The sequence below is a fragment of the Carassius auratus genome, chromosome 17, assembly GCF_003368295.1.
Source record: "Carassius auratus strain Wakin chromosome 17, ASM336829v1, whole genome shotgun sequence".
Taxonomy (NCBI): domain Eukaryota; kingdom Metazoa; phylum Chordata; class Actinopteri; order Cypriniformes; family Cyprinidae; genus Carassius; species Carassius auratus.
In genome coordinates this window covers 3,896,560-3,916,366 of record NC_039259.1, presented here as the reverse complement: position 1 = coordinate 3,916,366, position 19,807 = coordinate 3,896,560, and the positions used below count along the sequence as shown (strand labels likewise).

Sequence of the window (19,807 nt, the reverse complement as noted above, 5' to 3'; positions counted from 1 at the left end):
TGTGTTTTTTTTTAGAGAAGATGCGCAAATCCACTTCATTTTCAGCGTTTTTTAGCGCATCTTCTCAGTTAACAACGGCTCTGTGTAGTAACAGCTGCTCTATGTGAAATCACGCACCTGATGGAATTAACTGCTGATTAGAGAACCGGCTTTACTGACGAGATGCGCATTAACGATCGGCCGATCGTGATCGGAGCATCCCTAGGCTTAATAACAGCCAGTTTGAAGGTTTTGGGGACATATCCTAATGACAATGAGGAATTAATAATAGTCAGAAGAGGACCTATGACTTCTGGAAGCACCTCTTTTAGGAGCTTAGATGGTATAGGGTCTAACATACATGTTGTTGGTTTAGATGATTTAACAAGTTTATAAAATTCTTCCTCTCCTATAGTAGAGAATGAGTGGAACTGTTCCTCAGGGGGTCTATAGTGCACTGACTGATGTGATACTGTAGCTGACGGCTGAATGGTTGCAATTTTATCTCTAATAGTATCGATTTTAGAAATAAAGTAGTTTATAAAGTCATTACTGTTGTGGTGTTGGGAAATGTCAACACTTGTTGAGGCTTTATTTTTCGTTAATTTAGCCACTGTATTGATTAAATACCTGGGGTTATGTTTGTTTTCTTCTAAAAGAGAAGAAAAGTAATCCGATCTAGCAGTTTTTAATGCTTTTCTGTGTGATATGCTACTTTCCCGCCAAGCAGTACGAAATACCTCTAGTTTTGTTTTCCTCCAGCTGCGCTCCATTTTTCGGGCTGCTCTCTTTAGGGTGCGAGTATGCTCATTATACCATGGTGTCAGACTGGTTTCCTTAACCTTCCTTAAGCGTAAAGGAGCAACTGTATTTAAAGTGCTAGAAAAGAGAGAGTCCATAGTTTCTGTTACATCATCAAGTTGTTCTGAGGTTTTGGATATGCTAAGGAATTTGGATACATCAGGAAGATAACTTAAAAAGCAGTCTTTTGTGGTAGAAGTGATAGTTCTTCGATACTTGTAACAAGAAGTAGAATTTACAATTTTGGCTATATGAAGTTTGCACAGAACTAAATAATGATCTGAGATATCATCACTTGGCTGAATAATTTCAACACTATCAACATCAATTCCATGTGACCGTATTAAATCTAGAGTATGATTTCGACAATGAGTAGGTCCTGAAACGTGTTGTCCAACACCAATAGAGTTCAGAATGTCTATAAATGCTGATCCCAATGCATCTTTTTCATTATCAACATGGATATTAAAATCACCAACTATTAAAACTTTATCTGCAGCCAGAATTAACTCTGATGTAAAATCACCAAACTCTTTAATAAAGTCTGTATGGTGGCCTGGTGGCCTGTATACAGTAGCCAGTACAAGCATAACAGGTGATTTATCATTAACATTTGTTTCTCTGGATAATGTTTATGTAGCACCATTACTTCAAACGAGTTATACTTGAAGCCTGCACTCTGAGAAATCCTGAAAACGTTGTTATAAATTGAAGCAACTCCTCCCCCTTTGCCTTTTAGACGTGGCTCGTGTTTATAACAGTAATCTTGGGGGGTGGACTCATTTAAAATAATGTAATCATCAGGTTTTAGCCAGGTTTCTGTCAAACAGAGCACATCTATATTATGATCAGTTATCATATTATTTACAAAAAGTGTTTTCGTAGAAATGGATCTCGTATTCAATAAGCCAAGATTTATCATTTGTTTATCCATATTGCATTTGTTTTTTATTTGTTGAACCAATTAAATTGTTAACCTTAATTTGGTTTGGACTTTTTTTTTCATATTTTCTAGTTCGGGGAACAGACACAGTCTCTATAGTGTGATATCTAGGTGAAAGAGTCTCTATGTGGTGATAATTAACTGACCTCTGTGACGGGAGGCAGCTAGCAGACGGTCGGTTTAGCTAGTCTGTCTGCTTCCTGACCTGGGCCCCAGTTAGTCAAGTATGACCTCTAAGACTATTTGCCATATTTCTAGAGAGAAGAGTGGCACTACCCCAGGAGGGATGAAGACCATCTCTTTTCAACAGGTCAGGTCTGCCCCAAAAGCTCGTCCAATTGTCAATTGTCAATTGTCTATGAAACTACTATGTTATTCTGTGGGCACCACTTAGACATCCAGCCATTGAGTGATGACAATCTGCTATGCATCTCATCACCACGGTAAGCAGGGAGGGGACCAGAGCATATTACTGTGTCTGACATCGTGCTTGTAAGTTCACACACCTCTTTAAAGTTATTTTTAGTGATCGAACAACATTAGCGCCAGCATGAATAACAATCTTACTGTATTTACATTTATCATTTGCCAGCACTTTTAAATTTGCCAAGATGTCAGGCGCTCTGGCTCCCGGTAAACATTTGACTATGGTGGCTGGTGTCTCTATATTCACGTTCCGTACAATAGAATCACCAATAACTAGAGCACTTTCATCAGGTTTCTCAGTGGGTGAATCACTGAGTGGGAAGAACCTGTTTAATGTTTTGATCGGAACAGAAGAGCGGTGTTTTGACCCACGACAATGCTGCCTCACCGTCACCCAGTTGCCCTGCTGCAGGGGCTCTGCTGGAACCGGACAATGTACAGGAATCCCTGAGCTAGACGCATCCAAAGCCATATCTAGAGCCCTAACATTCTTACTGTCCTCAATTAAAGTTTGGATGCGTGTCTCTAATTCTGAAATCTTCTCTGTCTGCCTAACTATTTCCCTGCATTTATCACATGTGAATCCCTCATCAGCGACAGAGATAGATAAACTGTACATGTGGCAAGAGGTGCAAATAACGATAGCAGGAGAAGCCATTACTCACCGTGCTTGATGAAATATTCTTACTGCAGTTGTTTAATGAACTTGTGAAAAACTGGAGCGAGAGAGAGGAGAAAAGAAAACGCTAATGACAAGCTAACGAGTGCTAACGCTTTGCAGGTGTACTGCACTCACGGAAAAGTGAACGATCAAAGTTAATCTGATAAGACTGATCGATAATATCAGAAATATGGTGTGAATTAAGTTATATTTTACCACTTAAAAAAAACAAAGACAAACAGACAGTGATAGTAAGATAAAAATTCTAGAGGAAAAAATGAAATAAGAACAGCTACACGGAGCTACGTTGAGTTACAGAAGGCCAACAGGAAGTAGAGAAAACACTGTCCAACAGCGAGACCCGCAGGCAGGCAATGAGGAATTAATAATAGTCAGAAGAGGATTTATGACTTCTGGAAGCACCTCTTTTAGGAGCTTAGATGGTATAGGGTCTAAACTGTTGTTTTAGATAATTTAACAAGTTTATACAATTCTTCCTCTCCTATGGTAGAGGATGCACTGTCTGATGCTATACTATAGCTGACAGCTGAATGGTAACAATTTTATCTCTAATAGTATCGATTTTAGAAGTAAAGTAGTTCATAAAGTCATTACTGCTGTGATGTTGGGAAATGTCAACAATTTTTGAGGCTTTATTTTTCATTTATTTAGCCACTGTATTGAATAAATACCTGGGGTTATGTTTGCTTTCTTCTAAAAGAGAAGAAAAGTAATCGGATCTAGCAGTTTTTAATGCTTTTCTGTAGGATAGGTTACTTTTCCGCCAAGCAGTGTGTGTAGTGTGTGTGTATATACACACACACACACACACACACACACACACACACACACACACGCGTTTGTTTTTGTGAAAAGTGGGGACATCCCATAGGCGTAATGGTTTTATAATGTAGAAACTGTATATTCTGTCACCCTTCACCAACCCTAACCCTCACAGGAAACTTTGTGCATTTTTACTTTCTCAAAAAAAAAAACTCATTCTGTATGATTTATAAGCGTTTTGAAAAATGGGGACATTGAGGTTATGTCCTCATAAGTCACCCTCTCCTTGTAATACCTGTGTCATACCCATGTCATTATACAAAGTTGTGTCCTGATACGTCACAAAAACATGCCCACACACACACACACACACACATACATATATATATATATATATATATATATATATATATATATATATATATATATATATATATTCACAACACACGGTTCGGCACGTGCTGGGACTGCGGTTTAACTTAAATCTGACAAAGCATCTGTAATATGGTTTGCTATAAATAACATGTAAAACAAACAGGGTTCAGCTAATGTATGTTTCTGTTGATGCATGCGCATTCTGGATTCCCATACATTACAATGCGGAAAAACCTGGCCAAATCATTCACTCTTGATCAATGTGACTCCTGCATGCTGGAATATGAGCAGTCATTCATTCCGTCGTCATCCGGGTGCTGATAGCGAGCGCACAGATGAGATCTGAACAGCACACGTTGATTTGTTTAAACTAAACTCTTTAATGATGATCTAATTTAAGCTTTGTCAGTTTAAACATTTAAGAGCCAGAGTTTGCTAGCTTGCGCGCTCATCTGAACTTCCGAAGCACGCAAAGCCGTGCCTCAGAACACGTGCAAATATTAAGATCTCTCTGCTGTCTCTCTATTTAAATGGACAAATTTTAGACAAAAAATATGTGAAAATGCCTTCTTGGTAAGTATCCTGGAGCAGACATAGCCGGCTGAACGTAGGCCTACTGTATCAGTTCATTCTCTTAAAGTGACAGTCTTTATATTAATCGAACAGCAACAACAAAGAAATCACTCAATGCTCTTGATTTAAAAGCGTTTGTAACTATGAAGTGTAATCTTTAATTTATACAGTCCAACATGCAATGCTGTTTTGCATTTGATTACTTTTAAATTTCTGTACCTAAAAACTTAAGCTAGACCTACCTAAACAAAAAAATGAATCACTGTTTGTTTGTATCTTTACTCTATTGCAGTTATTCGTGCTGTTCCTTGTAGTTGGATAGAATATTATTCTTTTTTTTCACATACCGAACCATACTGAAAACCGTGACTCCAAAACCGTGAAACAAACCGATCCGTGAAAAAGTTGAACCGTGCCACCCCTAAAATATATATATATATATATGTGTGTGTATGAACGTGTGTGTATATATATATATATATATATATATATATATATATATATATATATATATATATATATATATATATATATATATATATATATATATATATATATATATATATATATATATATATATATATATATTAGGGGTGTAACGGTTCACAAAATTCACGGTTCGGTTCGATACGATACACTGATGTCACGGTTCGGTTCGATACGTTTTAGATACAGCAAAATGTAAAAACATCTCAACTTTTCAGAATGCCGCAAGCGCACCGCGGGTCATGTGACAAGAACTAACCAATCAGCTTCATCCTTTAAATTTAGTAGCAGAGCTACTGCAAGCGATTTTTAGAGCTGCAAATCCATTTATCCTTCGCTGAAATTTCCGCGTCTCATGGAGAGAGCACGTCATTGTTGCTTAGCAAAGACAGACGCCTCATGAGCGCTTCTGCCCAAGCGCTTTGGAAAGGAGGAGAAAGACGCGCTTAGCGTTTTCCATGCGTTTTTAGGCACGATATGTGAACGGCCCCTAAGGCGCTCGCTCACTCAGCACGCGCTGAAGGCTCGTTGCAAAATGTCGAATGCCTTTAACAGACCAGAAATATAAGATCCTAAAATAACCAACAGGTCTGGTGTTTGGGTTGGATTCCCTGTAAGCTATAGTTTCTAAATGCTGCAGGGATAGTTTGCTGCGTGCATGTTTCTCCTTTTTTTCGTCTTTTCCCAGATAGTACTGACGCATATATCCCAGATATTCCCGCTGGTGTTTTTTTTTTTTTTTTTTTTTTTTTATTCCCGCTGGTGTACCCTGTCATGTTGCAGATGCGACATACCGTTGTTTTTTTATCCACCACTCTCTTGCCATCACCATTATAGCTTAAAGGGAATCCAAAGTGCACCCAAACACCAGACCTGTTGGTTATTGGAGGATCTTCTCATTTCTAGTCTGTTAAACGCATTGGCTATTTTGCAACGAGCCTTCAGCGCGTACTGAGTGAGCGAGCGCCTGCTGAGTAGCCTAACATAAACATATAAGATGGTGTTTTTTTCTTCTTCGGGAGTGTCAGGGGCGTTGCCTGTTACGTTGTTTGGGTTATTGGGCTACCTTGTTGAACGCATATCATTATATTTCTCTCTCTCTCTCTCTTTTTTTTTTTTTTTTCAAATATAATTAATTACTCCAACGAACCGTTCGGTATACATAATGCGTACCGCGTACCGAACCGAAAGCGTCGTACCGAACGGTTCAATACGAATACGCGTATCGTTACACCCCTTATATATATATATATATATATATATATATATATATATATATATATATATATACACACACACACACACACACACACACACACACACACACACACACACACACACACACTGACGAATAAAAAATGATAAAAAAAAATGCATCTTATGAGCCCTTTAATGACTATTACTGTCTTGATTTTTTTAGATCGGGATCAGTGCTGTGCATATGAAGCTTCCACGGACTGCAACTGAAAATGAGGTAGGACAGCTTCACTTGGAGTCATTAACTGTTAATCCACGTTTTACACCGATTTCAGACCTTGTCATTTATGATTAACTGTTACACATTCTGAAGGTTATGCACCGTGTAATGGAAGTAAATGAGGACTCCAAAATTCATGGGCTCATTGTCCAGCTGCCCCTTGACTCCATCCACACTATTAATACAGAAAGGATTATCAACAGCGTGGCTCCAGAGAAAGATGTGGATGGGTACAGAAAATAATTCATTAAATTGTGTTATTCTGATTTAACATTACTTTCAACAGATTGTTTTGTGATCCATTCAATAATGAAACACATTTAAATTATTAAAGGGATAGTTCACCCAAAAATGAAATTCTGTAATTACTAGACCTCATGTCATTCCAAACCCGTCAGACCTCTTAAATTAAGATAATTTTGATGCATTCTGACAACTCTTTGACCCTCCCATAGACAGCGTGGGTCCTTAGACATTTTACGCCCAGAAGCGTAGCAAGGAGATCGGTGTAATAATCCACTTTACATAAAGAGTCCAACTGTAATAAAACCGTAATAAACGTAGCTTAAACAGAACAGCATACACTGTTTCCGTTCAGAGGATACTCTCCAAAATGGTACTAGGGTGATGTCAAGGAGAAGAGTTGTTGAATGAATAGTGTTTTTGTGTTTAGTTTTTTTTTTTTAGCACACAAAAAGTATTATCATAGCTAGGGCTGTGCGATATGGACAAAAAAAGCCTATCACGATTTTTTTGATCAATTTTGCGATTTCGGTTTTAATCACGATTTTAACAAACATAGACATGCTTTACAGTCATAAATTCATTCAGTATACATTTTAAACATATTTACAAAAGAAAACCAATGAGAGCTTTATCAAATGTCTCTAGAACAGACATAAGTCAAAATAATCACTAAGTAAAGATGTCAAACAAAATGTCTAGACATATGGAGAAAAAGAAAAAAGAAAATAAAATAAAACCGTGTTCAGGGATCTTTTTTTTATTTTATTTTATTTTTCATCTCCATGCATTGGTCATAGAGCTCACTGTAGCGGTGCTTCAGGTGTTATATCTGCAGTGCGTATACAGTAAGTTATGTGTATGCGGTTCAGAAGCAGCAACGAGAGCACATTATTGTAACGCGAAAGCAAAACATTAAAATAATGCGCGAGCGCGAATCTTTCCACTCGTACCAGTGATGCGCGGGTCAATGTATTAATAACCCGCCCGCGACTCGGACCGCAAAAAAAATAAAAAATATTGTACCCGACTTGCATTTTTTAAAAAGCAGTAAATTCTCATCGTAGTGTCATTGGGCCATAGGAACGTAGGCAAAACTAACTAGGCAAAAAAAAAAAAGACTTAATATAGCTATCATAATTTTGTCAAGAATTATAAAAAAATTGTCAGTAAGCTCATAATTTGTACTAAAGTAGTCTAGTCTGGCTATGTCTATTTGTATGTTTCTGCAAGGTCAGCAGCAGACATTGAGGCTCAGGTTTATTCCGATCCGAGCTTGTGAGCCGAGAGCGCATTTCTGAATATCCCGATCCACTCGCTCATTCCGTGGGGAATCGCTCAACCCAGAATGGCCTGCTGGTTCCAAAATATGCAAGGAGTCATTTAATTGTTTAGTAATAAACTGGTGTTTTCTGTGTCGCTGCAAAGATGAAGTTGATGATGCAGACTCGAAATGAACGTCAGAGAGAAATGCACATTTCATATGGATTAGATCATCAGAGAGTAGCCCATTTATTTTGGAATGAATATTTTCGTTTAAAAGAAGACATTTCAAGCTTTCTGTAATATATAGCCTATATTTCTCAAATCTGAGGCACACGCTGAGTTTAGTTCACATGCAATGCAAGTGATCGTGCTGGCGCCTCATTACATTGTCTGCTAGGCTATAAATTTGCTTATTTATTAAATGCGAGCACCTGATTGATAAAACATTGATCAAAATTAAGATACAATTTATATAAAACGAAAATCTTTTAAAAATAGTTTTCTATAAAACAAAACTTAATGAAGTCGTCAAAATCATGTTTTGTCTTTTCGCACCTTTCTATTTATAACCTTTTTCTTTTCTCATCTTTTAACTGCGTGGAGTGTGAACGTTCTGATCCATTAACATGGCTCGAAAAACAAAAAGGCTGCGCATCACAGACAGTGTGTGAACCTGGAGTTAGGCATATGCCCCAGTCTACTCTGTTCTTGCGTTCCACTTAAGTGCGCTGCATCCTGATTGGTTCAGATAACATACTGCGGGAGGTCAGGGCCGCGGAAAATCGTGCTATAAAGCGATTTAGAAATCGCGCACACTCAAATTGCGATTTTTATTTCGATTTTGAATAATCACACAGCCCTAATCATAGCTTTGTAATATTACAGTTGAGCCCCTGCTGGTCAAATAGATTATTTTACCAATCACCTTGCTATGTTTCTGCAAATTGATCATGTAAGGACCCTTGCTGTCTATGGGAGGGTCAGAGACTGACAGAATGAATCTGAAATAACTTAATTTGTGTTCCAAAGATGAATGGAGGTCTTGGGTTTGGAACCACATGAGGCTGAGTGAACTAACCCCCTAAAGAAAGTCTGTCTCTTTGCTTGCTTCAGACTGACGAGTATAAATGCAGGGAAACTGGCACGTGGTGATCTTGGAGACTGTTTTATCCCATGTACTCCTAATGGATGTATGGAGCTCATCAAACAAACAGGTGAGACAAACACCTCAAGACTTCAGACAGGGTTGGGCTGTCAGTTGATTAAAACAAATAATCAAATTTATTATGTATGCTCAATAATTCATTTATTTGCTAAGATGTGTGAATTGTGCATGAGTGGATATTTTGTGTGTATTTCTGGATTGCTGTGTGCATTTATGGGTCTGTTGCTTGTGTTTGTGGGAGGTTATACTGCTTTCACTCGATGTTTGTCAATAACTGGTTGCACTTTAGTTTGGGGACCAACTTAACTAAAACTTTTGCCTCAAACTTCTAGTTTGCTACTTATTGGTATTAAGGTAATTAAGTTGGGTATGGGGTAGAATTACAGGATCTAAAATATGGTCACGCAGAATAAGCCATTAATATGTGTTTAAGTACTAAAAAACATCCAATATGCTAGTAATACGCATGCTAATAAGCAACTAGTTAATAGGGAGAATTGGTCTCTAAAGTAAAATCTTACCTTATTCTTTTATAATCTGTTATCATTCCAAACTTGTATTCTTATTTTCTACTGTGGAACACAAAAGGACTGTTACAGCAGTTTCTGTCCAGTGAAAGTCAATTTAGTCTATACCATTTCAATCTCCAAAAAGGGTATAAAGGCAGCATAAATAATATATATATATATATTTTGGGGAGATGTATATGGGGAGATATATATAGGGCTGGGATAAACGATTATTTTTTTAAACGATTAATCTAGCGATTATTTTTTCGATGCATCGATTAATCTAACGATTAATTTTTCCCAGACAGATTAGATTTCGATTATCTCCCCATTAATTGACTACTAACAATTTATACATGTTGATTTGCATATTTGAATGAAAAAAAAAAGAGTTCCTAAGCAATGTTTATTGCTCTTAAAATTACAACAAAAAAAGACTGACTAAGAATGCATTACTTTGCACTTAGAGTATAGAGATAGCATTCAATAAAACCTTGAAGCCTTGAAAACGCATAGCTTACTGAACACATAGGGCCTAGCTTACTGAAAAAAAGTTCTTCTTTCAGATGAAAATAACAACTTGATGTCTAGCATTCAATATAGTAATCAATGTAAACTTGAGGGCTTTAAGCTAATACAGAGTGCTTTTCCAAAAAAAAAAAAAATTAACAGTGGGACACAGCAGCCTATCATTGGAGAAAAAACAAAATCTCAGAATGCTCCACATGAAACTTTGGCGTTCCGCCCTTTTTCTATTGTTTCTAATGATTTTGGTTAATATGCACGAGAGAGAGAGAGAGAGAGAGAGAGAGAGAGAGAGAGAGAGCAAGACAGCGCTCGTGTAGTTTGAAGACTGTGAGTGCGCAAGCGCGCGTGAAACTTTGGTGTTTCGCCCTTTTTCTATCGTGTTTAATGATTTTGATTAATATGCACAAGAGAGAGCAAGAGGGAGAGAGAGAGCAAGAAGCGCTCGTGTTGTTTGGAGACTGTGAGTGCGCGCGCAGCCGGGGCTCTCTCTCGTACGTGCACTGTCAGGCGCAACAGTTATTCTATTCTACATCACTCACCGATCAAATAAGGCTTTGACAGCCGCCAAAAAAAAAGATCAATGCAGAAAAACCCCTGTATTGGTTATATAACGTTGGACAGAATGTTGATCTGGCCATCGCGTATACTCAGCGCACATAAGGTAATCGTTTTGCAAACGTGTTTTAGAGAAATAAAAACAGGTTGATGAATCAATGCGCATATTTTGCGTCGACGTATTTTTTGCGTCAACGTCATCGATGACCTTGACGCGTTGTCCCAGCCCTACAGCACAGCTATGACTGCTTCACCTAACGGTTCTGTGAATCACTGAGCAACACCCTTAGCAACATAATCAATAATACAACATCAAAACGGTTTCATTTATTATGTATTATGTATTTAATGAAGTATGAGACCCTTGCTGGCATTGTTACATCTTTCATCCTTCATTTTGAGACCCCCCCCCCTCCCCCCATCTAATAAACACTTCTCATGCGGAGATATGTTGGTGTGTACAGTGTGCGTCTGTGTGGAAGCCTACAGTTTACATGTGAACATTTGTGCTTTTGTAAAATAAAGCAAAGAAACAGGATGTGCTTTGTCATTTCCGTTTTCTGTTTCCTTTCCGTGAACTTGTTTGTGGAGTGCCGCACCTCACATCTGTTTTAAATCCATTAAATAAAGGGTTAGTTCAGCGAAAAATCTAAATTGTTATTAATAACTCACCCTCATGTTGTTCCAAACCCGTGAGACCTTTAAGTCAGATTTATTTAGCATATTTATACCTTTCATGTATAGACCATTGTATTTTTTTAAGGTAATTTTCGTATTTTTGTCACTTACATTTGTTATGTTTTAGGACTAGGTGAAGCAATCCCATTTTTTAAGACCTGAGGTACGAGTGGTGACAATGCATCCATCTGTGTAATTTCCTCACTGTGATGGTGGTTGAGTGGGATGAGAATGGGGGTTTTAGCTTCATCGGGGTCATCAGGTGGGCGCCCTCCTTCTCTGGTGTTTCAATGATAGGCCCACGACACCTCCAGAGGGCTCATCGGCAGCACATGGCGTCCCAGGTGTGCCCCCCTCTGCTTTCAACCCCTCAATGCCTCAGGTAATATTAGGGGCCCAGTTGGAGTCTCCCCTTTTTACCCAAAGCCATCGACTTGCTTCTTCTGCTGCACCTGAGAGGGCTTTAATGGTTCGGCGTAGGGTTTGACCTTGCACTCCCAATTCCTTAAGCAGCCTGATGGTTGACTTGCCCACGAAGCCTCTGCAGCAGACTTCCACTGGGCAGACCTTGGATTTCCATCCGCGTTGCTCAGCATCAGCTGCCAACTCTGTGTACTTAAGGCTCTTGCGCTCAAATGCCTCCTCCACAGCAGCCTCCCAGGGAACCGTAAGCTCTATTATATACACAATGTGAAGTGAGGAGGACCAGAGCACGAGGTCTGGTCTGAGATTTGTTGTGGCAATCTCAGAAGGGAAGTGAAGTCTTTGGTTCAAATCTACCACCAACTTCCAGTCTCGAGCCCTTCCAAGCTGGCCGCCATCCGATGTTGTTTGGACTTTGGCTATCTTTGAACCTTCTCGGATAAACTCTCTTGCATATGAGGGATGAGATGATGGAGGAGGCAGGGCATTGGTCTGTAACAGTCTGCACTCCAAGGTAGCTGCTAGACATTTCAGGACATGGTTGTGCCTCCAGGTATAGCGGCCTTGTGACAAGCTTGTCTTACATCCAACCAGAATGTGTTTAAGGTTTGCAGGGGATGGACAGAGGGGGCATGTCGGGTCTTCTCCATACCATTGGTTGAGGTTTGAGGGGGAAGGCAAGACGTCGTACGTTGCACGTAAGATGAAGCTGATGTGAAATGCTTCCATGCCCATCAGCTCCCTCCAGGGTAACTTTCTCCTCTCAACTCCCTCCCATCTTGTCCATTGTCCTTGCTTGGCTTGTGAGATAGCCTTTACACACTTTGTTGCCTGCTCGTGCCGACGCACCTCTTCAACAACCAGCCGTCGGCGCTGAGCTGGAGCTGCCCTTTGCCACGATGATCTACTGTCTCCAAGGCCAAGCATGCATTTTCCTTAAATCATCCTGGCAACCCATCTTTCACCGTTTAATGAAATCATTAAATGATCCAGGAAAACTGAAGTTGTCAGTTTCATTACATTGCCTTTTAACTGCTGTTTTGGATCAGCCAATTATTATTCATTTACGAATTAAGCACTGCCTAAACTTATAGAAAACGTATAAAAATAACTTATTAAAAATAAGGTGCATTGCAGGCATAGCACTGTGCTTCTTATCCATTGTGTGACCATCTTAAGGCTGGATTAGGAATTGTTAAATATGACTTGAAGACTCTAAAAGCTAGGCTGGTAGTTAGTTTTTTTTTTTCTTCCCCTGATGAGGATACAGGAAGAGGGCTTAGGTTCAAGAGTCATTGTTTCCCTACTTACATACACCTCCCTGTTCTTTGAAGAGATACTATTACTTTGAATGGTCTCATTTATGCAATGTCCAAATCAAATGTAAGAACCAGTCAATCACTTAAAAAAAAAAAAAAAAAAAAATTATGGATTAATGTTAAAGTACCCTTATTGTCTTTTTGCAGCTTGACACCATTATACCCATTGACTTTATAATTGTTTCAGCTGTTTTTGTCAAGACGTTGTTGAAACATCTAATTTTGTGTTCCAAAATGTAATGTCAGGTGTTATCAAATGCTGACAAACTTTTAATTTTTGGTGGGAACCATTGGTCTACCTTAAATGAATTATAACAGTTACATATATTATATATTTCAGATGTTGATTATTCATGATTTGCATTTCCACAATGTCTTGTGTTTAGGTGTGTCACTGGCAGGAAAAAGGGCTGTGGTAATTGGCCGCAGCAAGATTGTTGGTGCACCAATGCATGACCTTCTCCTTTGGAATCATGCAACTGTACTGACCTGTCATTCAAAGACTGCAGACTTGGCCTCTGAGGTACAGCGTTTAAGTATTGTTTACACACGTTCTGCAAAATATGTAAACTTGAAGTGAAAACATTATTTTAGCTAATCAAAAATCACAAGTTCAATAAGTAAACGCACTGTCCACATTTTAGGATACTAAATATGAAAATTATTAAATAACATTAACTGTCAGATAGTTGTTGTTTATGACTAATTTATTATTTTTATTCTCTACAAAACATTACAAAGCCTAAACTGTGAAACTTAGAGAAATGAAACTTGGTGAGATTTGCTACTGATGCTTGCTACTCAGTGGCTGGTAGGGAGTGCTGTGGAACAAAAAAAATTGTTGTGGACTGTACAGTATTGTGGCAGGACTTGAATTTATTTATTTTTAATCTGTTCACTCAGAGCAGAATATATATTTTAATGTTTCTGTTCCTGCATTCCTCTGTATTACCATTCTGAAACCGGTTCAAGAAGAAATAACACCAGTAAATTTTTTTTTTATAATTTTCTTTGCCCATAATAGGCTAATAATAATAATAATAAAGTACAGCATTTTCTTTACTCAAAAAGAGAAAAAAAATCTGGTATCTTAACCCACTTTGCTTAGTCATAACAAATAAAGCATCATCTTTTCTAGATTTTGGCCAAATGTAGGCTACTAAACAAAACAAAAAAATCTAACCCTTTCAATTTATTATTTTTTTAGTATTTAGTATTTTTGAAGATTAAAAATGTTTGCTGCATTGTTAAACGTTTCTTGTTATTAACAAGATTGTACAACAGTGTCATTTTTTTATATGTTTCTTTAATGTATTTCTGACGTTTCTGGATTTTATACAGAAAAAAAAAAACTTTGGATTGTGTCAATGAACTGAAACATTTTTTTTCTTTTATTTTGTTAATCTGTCAATTTTTTAAGTGAAATATTTCATGTATATGCCTATATGTTAGATTTATGTAAGCCTATCGTTCACAGAATCGCTGCAGGTGCGTGTGATCTGTTGAATCCATCTTACACAATCCTTAGATAAACTCTTGTGATATACATGATGAGTTCCCAACTGAGTGCACGGGCTGGCATTTCACTCGCTGGATGCACGTTTGTAGGCCATAGCTGCCTACTACTTGTATTGTATAACCACTCCTGATTGGTTGACAGCAAACTTCAAATATTAAATGAAACAATAAAATAACATTAACCGGTTAATGGCCATTTAAAATGTTTGATTTTGTTTCTGGTTCTGTTCCTGTAAAAATCCTGTAAAGTTCCTTGAATCTGTTCAGAGCCCTGATTTGTGTTGTAGGTGGGTAAGGCAGACATATTGGTGACTGGGATTGGTAAACCAGAGATGGTTCGCGGAGAGTGGCTGAAGGATGGTGCCATTGTCATTGACTGTGGTATTAACACCATCACAGGTATGTAGGTTTTTTTAGGAGTATGCCATGATGACAACTTAATTTACAAATATATTATTTTTTCAGATAGATGTTTCCTGCTTTTGCAATGTTTACAGGAATATTAAGGAAGAAATAATAATTTTCTTAAAAAATTAATAGTCAATGAATAGTTTAAACATTTTATGTTAATACTGCATAATACATGTCGAGAACGAATACAAGACTTTCGGTAAGGTAAACACAATATGTAAGGGGATAATGTACATACAAAGCAAAGCTCCATGGTCCAGAAACACAGTCATTCAGTCACTTAAATTTCATCTCAGACAACAACAGGCCAAGTGGGAAGAGAATTGTTGGAGACGTTCACTATGACTCTGCTAAAGATAAGGCTGCATTTATTACACCTGTACCAGGAGGAGTCGGTCCAATGACTGTAGCCATGCTCATGCAGGTACATTATTCCTGTTTCTAATGGAAGTGATGCTTGTTTTTTTTTTTTTGTTTTTTTTTTGTAATGTTTACTTTATTTACATTTTACATCTAGTCATTTAGCAGACGCTTTTATCCCAAGCGACTTACAAATGAGGACAATGGAAGCATTCAAAAACAACAAAAGTGCAATGATATTTAAGTGCTATAGCAGGTCTCAGTTACCTTTTAAAATGCAGTACACATAGCAAGCTTTTTTTTTTATAATATAAAAAAAAAAAAAAAAAATGATAGAATAGAAAAAGAATAGAGCAAGCTAGTGTTAGGTCTTTTTTTATAACTATGTGAAAAGAAAATAGAATAAAAAAGATTAGAAAGGTAGATAGATTTTATAATTTTTTTATTTAAGAATAGAAGTAGAATAGTGAGTGCTAAAGTTAGAGAGTCTGTGTTAGAGAGTCCGTAAAAGTGACTGTGCTTTTTTGGGATGGCACAATCAAGCGATGTGTGTGTGTATATATATATATATGGCGTAATCCCCACAAACCATTCATCATTAAATTGTCCTCATATTATTTACTTTTAAGTTCTCAGGAGATTTTACACATAATAATCTGAAATATTTTAAACTAGCAATTCCTAGGCAATTCAGTGCTTTCTTTCATTTCTCAGAACACAGTTCTGAGTGCCAAGCATTTCCTTCAAGCACAAGAACCTGGGAAGTGGAATATAAGTTACACCAAACTGAACCTGCAGCGGCCTGTTCCAAGGTTAGATGACTTTTTTCTTTTTAGCTATGCAAAAGACAAAAACAAAAAATTGGAACCGCAGCTAATGTGGTTCAGTAAGTGTGATGACATCTGATAATAGTTTACAGTCAGCATGCACTGTCAAGCTCAACAAAAAAAAGGTTTACTAAAACCATATATTTGCTCCTCAGACAAATCAGTTGCATGGCCTTAGAAGACTCATAAGTGGTTCATAAATTGTATGCTCTACTTTCTGATTATTTTTGGCATGGATTTTCAGTTATGACCAGTTCTTTAAAGTTTTGTTCTTGCAATTGTAATGGCTTGTTTTTGTTCACTTTTCATTATGCAGTGATGTCACTATCTCTCGCTCCTGTGCACCTAAACCTATTGAATGCCTTGCTAAGGAAGTTGGTCTTTTCTCGGATGAGGTTGAGCTCTATGGCAGGACCAAAGCCAAAATCCAACTGAAAACGATTGATCGACTGCAGGCTCAACCTGATGGCAAATATGTGGTTGTTACTGGGTATTTTTTTCCCCTCCTTGTATCTCCTTTTCTGTCTCCATCAAGTGTTCTATTTCATATACAGGTGCATCTCAATAAATTAGAATGTCATGGAAAAGTTCATTTATTTCAGTAATTCAACTCAAATTGTGAAACTTGTGTATTAAATTCAGTGCACACAGACTGAAGTAGTTTAAATCTTTGGTTCTTTTTATTGTGATGATTTTGTCTCACATTTAACAAAAACCCACCAATTCATCACTCATCAAGACCAATTAAAAAAGAAAAAACATTTTTAGTGAATTGTTGGCCTTCAAACGATGTTAATTTACCATTACTTTGCTTTAATTACTGCCTCAATTTGGCGTGGCATGGAGGCGATCAGTTTATGCCACTGCTGAGGTGGTATGGAAACCCAGATTTCTTTGACTGTAGCCTTCAGCACATCTGCATTTTTTTGGTCTCTTCTCATTTTCCTCTTGACAATACCCTATAGATTATCTATGGGGTTCAAGTCTGGTGAGTTTGCTGGCCAGTCAAGCACACCAACACCATGGTCATTTAACCAACTTTTGGTGTTTTTGGCAGTGTGTGCATGTGCCAAATCCTGCTGGAAAATGAAATCAGCATCTTCAAAAAGTTTGTCAGCAGAAGGGAGCATGAAGTGCTTCAAAATTTCTTGGTAAACAGGTGCAGTTTTTCGGACAATAAGTAGCACCTATGTATAAGTCGCATCAGTTCAAAAATAAGTCATGATGAGTAAAAAAAAAAAAAAAACATAAGTCACACTGGACTATAAGATGCATTTATTTAGAACCAAGAACCAAGAGAAAACATTACAGTCAACTGCTGCAAGAGGGCACTCTGTTTTCAGTGTATGCTACAGGAGAACTGAGCAGCATAGAGCGCCCTCTCCCGGCTGGAGATGTTAATTTTTCTCTTGGTTCTAAATAAATGTGTCTTGTAGTCAAGTACGACTTATGTTTTTTTTTACTTTGAAGTAAAATACAGTACTCTGGTTTTCAAAAAACACGATGGACCAACACCAGCAGATGACATTGCACCCCAAATCATCACAGACTGTGGAAACTTAACACTGGACTTCAAGCAACTTGGGCAATGAGCTTCTCCACCCTTCCTCCAGACTCTAGGACCATGGTTTCCAAATGAAATACAAAACTGTGTTTCAGGAGTGGCTTAACAAGAGAAATATGACTACTGTAGCCAAATTCCTTTACATGTCAGTGTGTGGTACCTCTTGATGCCTTGACCCCAGCCTCAGTCCATTCCTTGTGAAGTTCCCTCTATTTCTTGAATTGATTTTGCTTGACAATCCTCATAAGCCTGCAGTTCTCTCGTTTGGTTGTGTATCTTTTTCTTCCACACTTTTCCCTCTCAACTTTCTGTTAACATGCTTGGATACAGCATTTTTTGAACAGCCAGCTTATTTGGCAATGAATGTTTGTTGTGGCTTAGTCTCCTTGTAAAGGGTGTCAATGATTGTCTTCTGGACAACTGTCAGATCAGCAGTCTTCCTCGTGATTGTGTAGCCTAGTGCACCAAACTGAGAGACCATTTTGAAGGCTCAGGAAACCTTTGTAGGTTTTTTGAGTTGATTAGCTGATTGGCATGTCACCATATTCTAATTTGTTGAAATAGTGAACTGTTGTTAAATGTCAGACAAAATCATCACATTTAAAAGAACCAAAAGACTTAACCTGTTAACCTGTCCCCCATTATGGTATGGTATTCCCACTTCAGTGTGTTACAAACATAATTGTGGTGTCTTTGGGCTTTACTTTTTATCAACCAGATTTGATAATGCTCAAATATTAAAAGTTATAGACACTGAAGTGCCTTGAATTTTTTTTACCACTCTTAGATATTTTTTGAGGCTTAGATCTTTATAATGATACATAGATTGTCAAGATTAAATTTGTCCCGTTTCATTTAATCTATTCATAAACACTGACACGTGCGAGTTGAGTGGCTTCGAGGATGAGGGTGTCGGGGTGTGCACTGAATTTATTTAATATAAAAGTTACACAATTTGAGTTGAATTACTGAAATTAACTTTTCCACAACATTCAAATTTATTGAGATGCACTGATAGATGAAAATGAAATCAACACCTTGTAAGCTATTGATACTTGTGCTAAGAAGAAACATTTTGTTAAATGTAGAATCACTCCAACTCCTCTGGGTGAAGGAAAGAGTACAACTACAATAGGGTTGGTTCAAGCACTTGGGGCTCATCTGAAACTTAATGCGTTTGCCTGTGTGCGCCAACCATCACAAGGTCCAACATTTGGCATCAAAGGTAAGTAATACTAAAACAATAGTAATACCATATGATTGGTTACCTCTAAAGTGATGTTATATCAAACAGTGTGTAAAAAAAAGTATGGTATAACAAGTTTTGGTTGCTAAACTTTTGCAAAGGAAGTACAAATGTGATCTTTTTTTTTTCTTTTCTTTTTTTTGCCAATTTTCATAGCAATGAGAGCAACTATAGAAAATTAAGTTACTACCTTATCTCTATATATAGGTGGTGCTGCTGGTGGGGGCTACTCGCAAGTTATTCCAATGGAAGAGGTATTCTTTTTGCATCAGTTTTTTTTTTTTTGATTGATTGATAAAGCTGTATAAAACATATTTAGTGATTGTCTTCTCTTCTCAGTTCAATCTCCATCTGACTGGTGACATTCACGCCATCACAGCAGCCAATAACCTGGTAGCTGCTGCAATTGATGCTCGTATGTTCCATGAAGCCACACAGTCTGATAAGGTATTGTGTATCTCCATTCATTTATTGGATCACTGATATTGCATTCTTATGTGATCAGGGAATTTATTTATTTATTTTTTAAAAAATTACTGTCAGGTTGTCAGTTAATTAGCATATAATTAGACAAAACATTAATTTGTGTATGTGTGTATGTATGTGTGTATATATATATATATATATATATATATATATATATATATATAATATATTTTACAGATAAAACTCATGCTTTGAAAAAAATAAT

The 19,807-nt window shown here is 37.4% G+C and overlaps 1 protein-coding gene across 5 annotated transcripts in view; it reads left to right on the top strand.

Annotated features, from left to right (window-relative positions):
• Window positions 1-19,807, top strand: part of mthfd1b (methylenetetrahydrofolate dehydrogenase (NADP+ dependent) 1b) — a 76,127-nt gene that overhangs the window by 32,367 nt on the left and 23,953 nt on the right. For all 5 annotated transcript variants that reach the window (XM_026285346.1, XM_026285345.1, XM_026285344.1 and 2 more), the window contains 11 exons: window positions 6,448-6,501; window positions 6,598-6,734; window positions 9,127-9,227; window positions 13,577-13,713; window positions 14,996-15,107; window positions 15,416-15,543; window positions 16,194-16,291; window positions 16,623-16,796; window positions 18,959-19,095; window positions 19,324-19,370; window positions 19,456-19,563. In XM_026285346.1, the coding sequence (XP_026141131.1) occupies window positions 6,448-6,501; window positions 6,598-6,734; window positions 9,127-9,227; window positions 13,577-13,713; window positions 14,996-15,107; window positions 15,416-15,543; window positions 16,194-16,291; window positions 16,623-16,796; window positions 18,959-19,095; window positions 19,324-19,370; window positions 19,456-19,563 (1,233 nt within the window). The remainder of the gene's footprint in view (window positions 1-6,447; window positions 6,502-6,597; window positions 6,735-9,126; window positions 9,228-13,576; window positions 13,714-14,995; window positions 15,108-15,415; window positions 15,544-16,193; window positions 16,292-16,622; window positions 16,797-18,958; window positions 19,096-19,323; window positions 19,371-19,455; window positions 19,564-19,807) is intronic.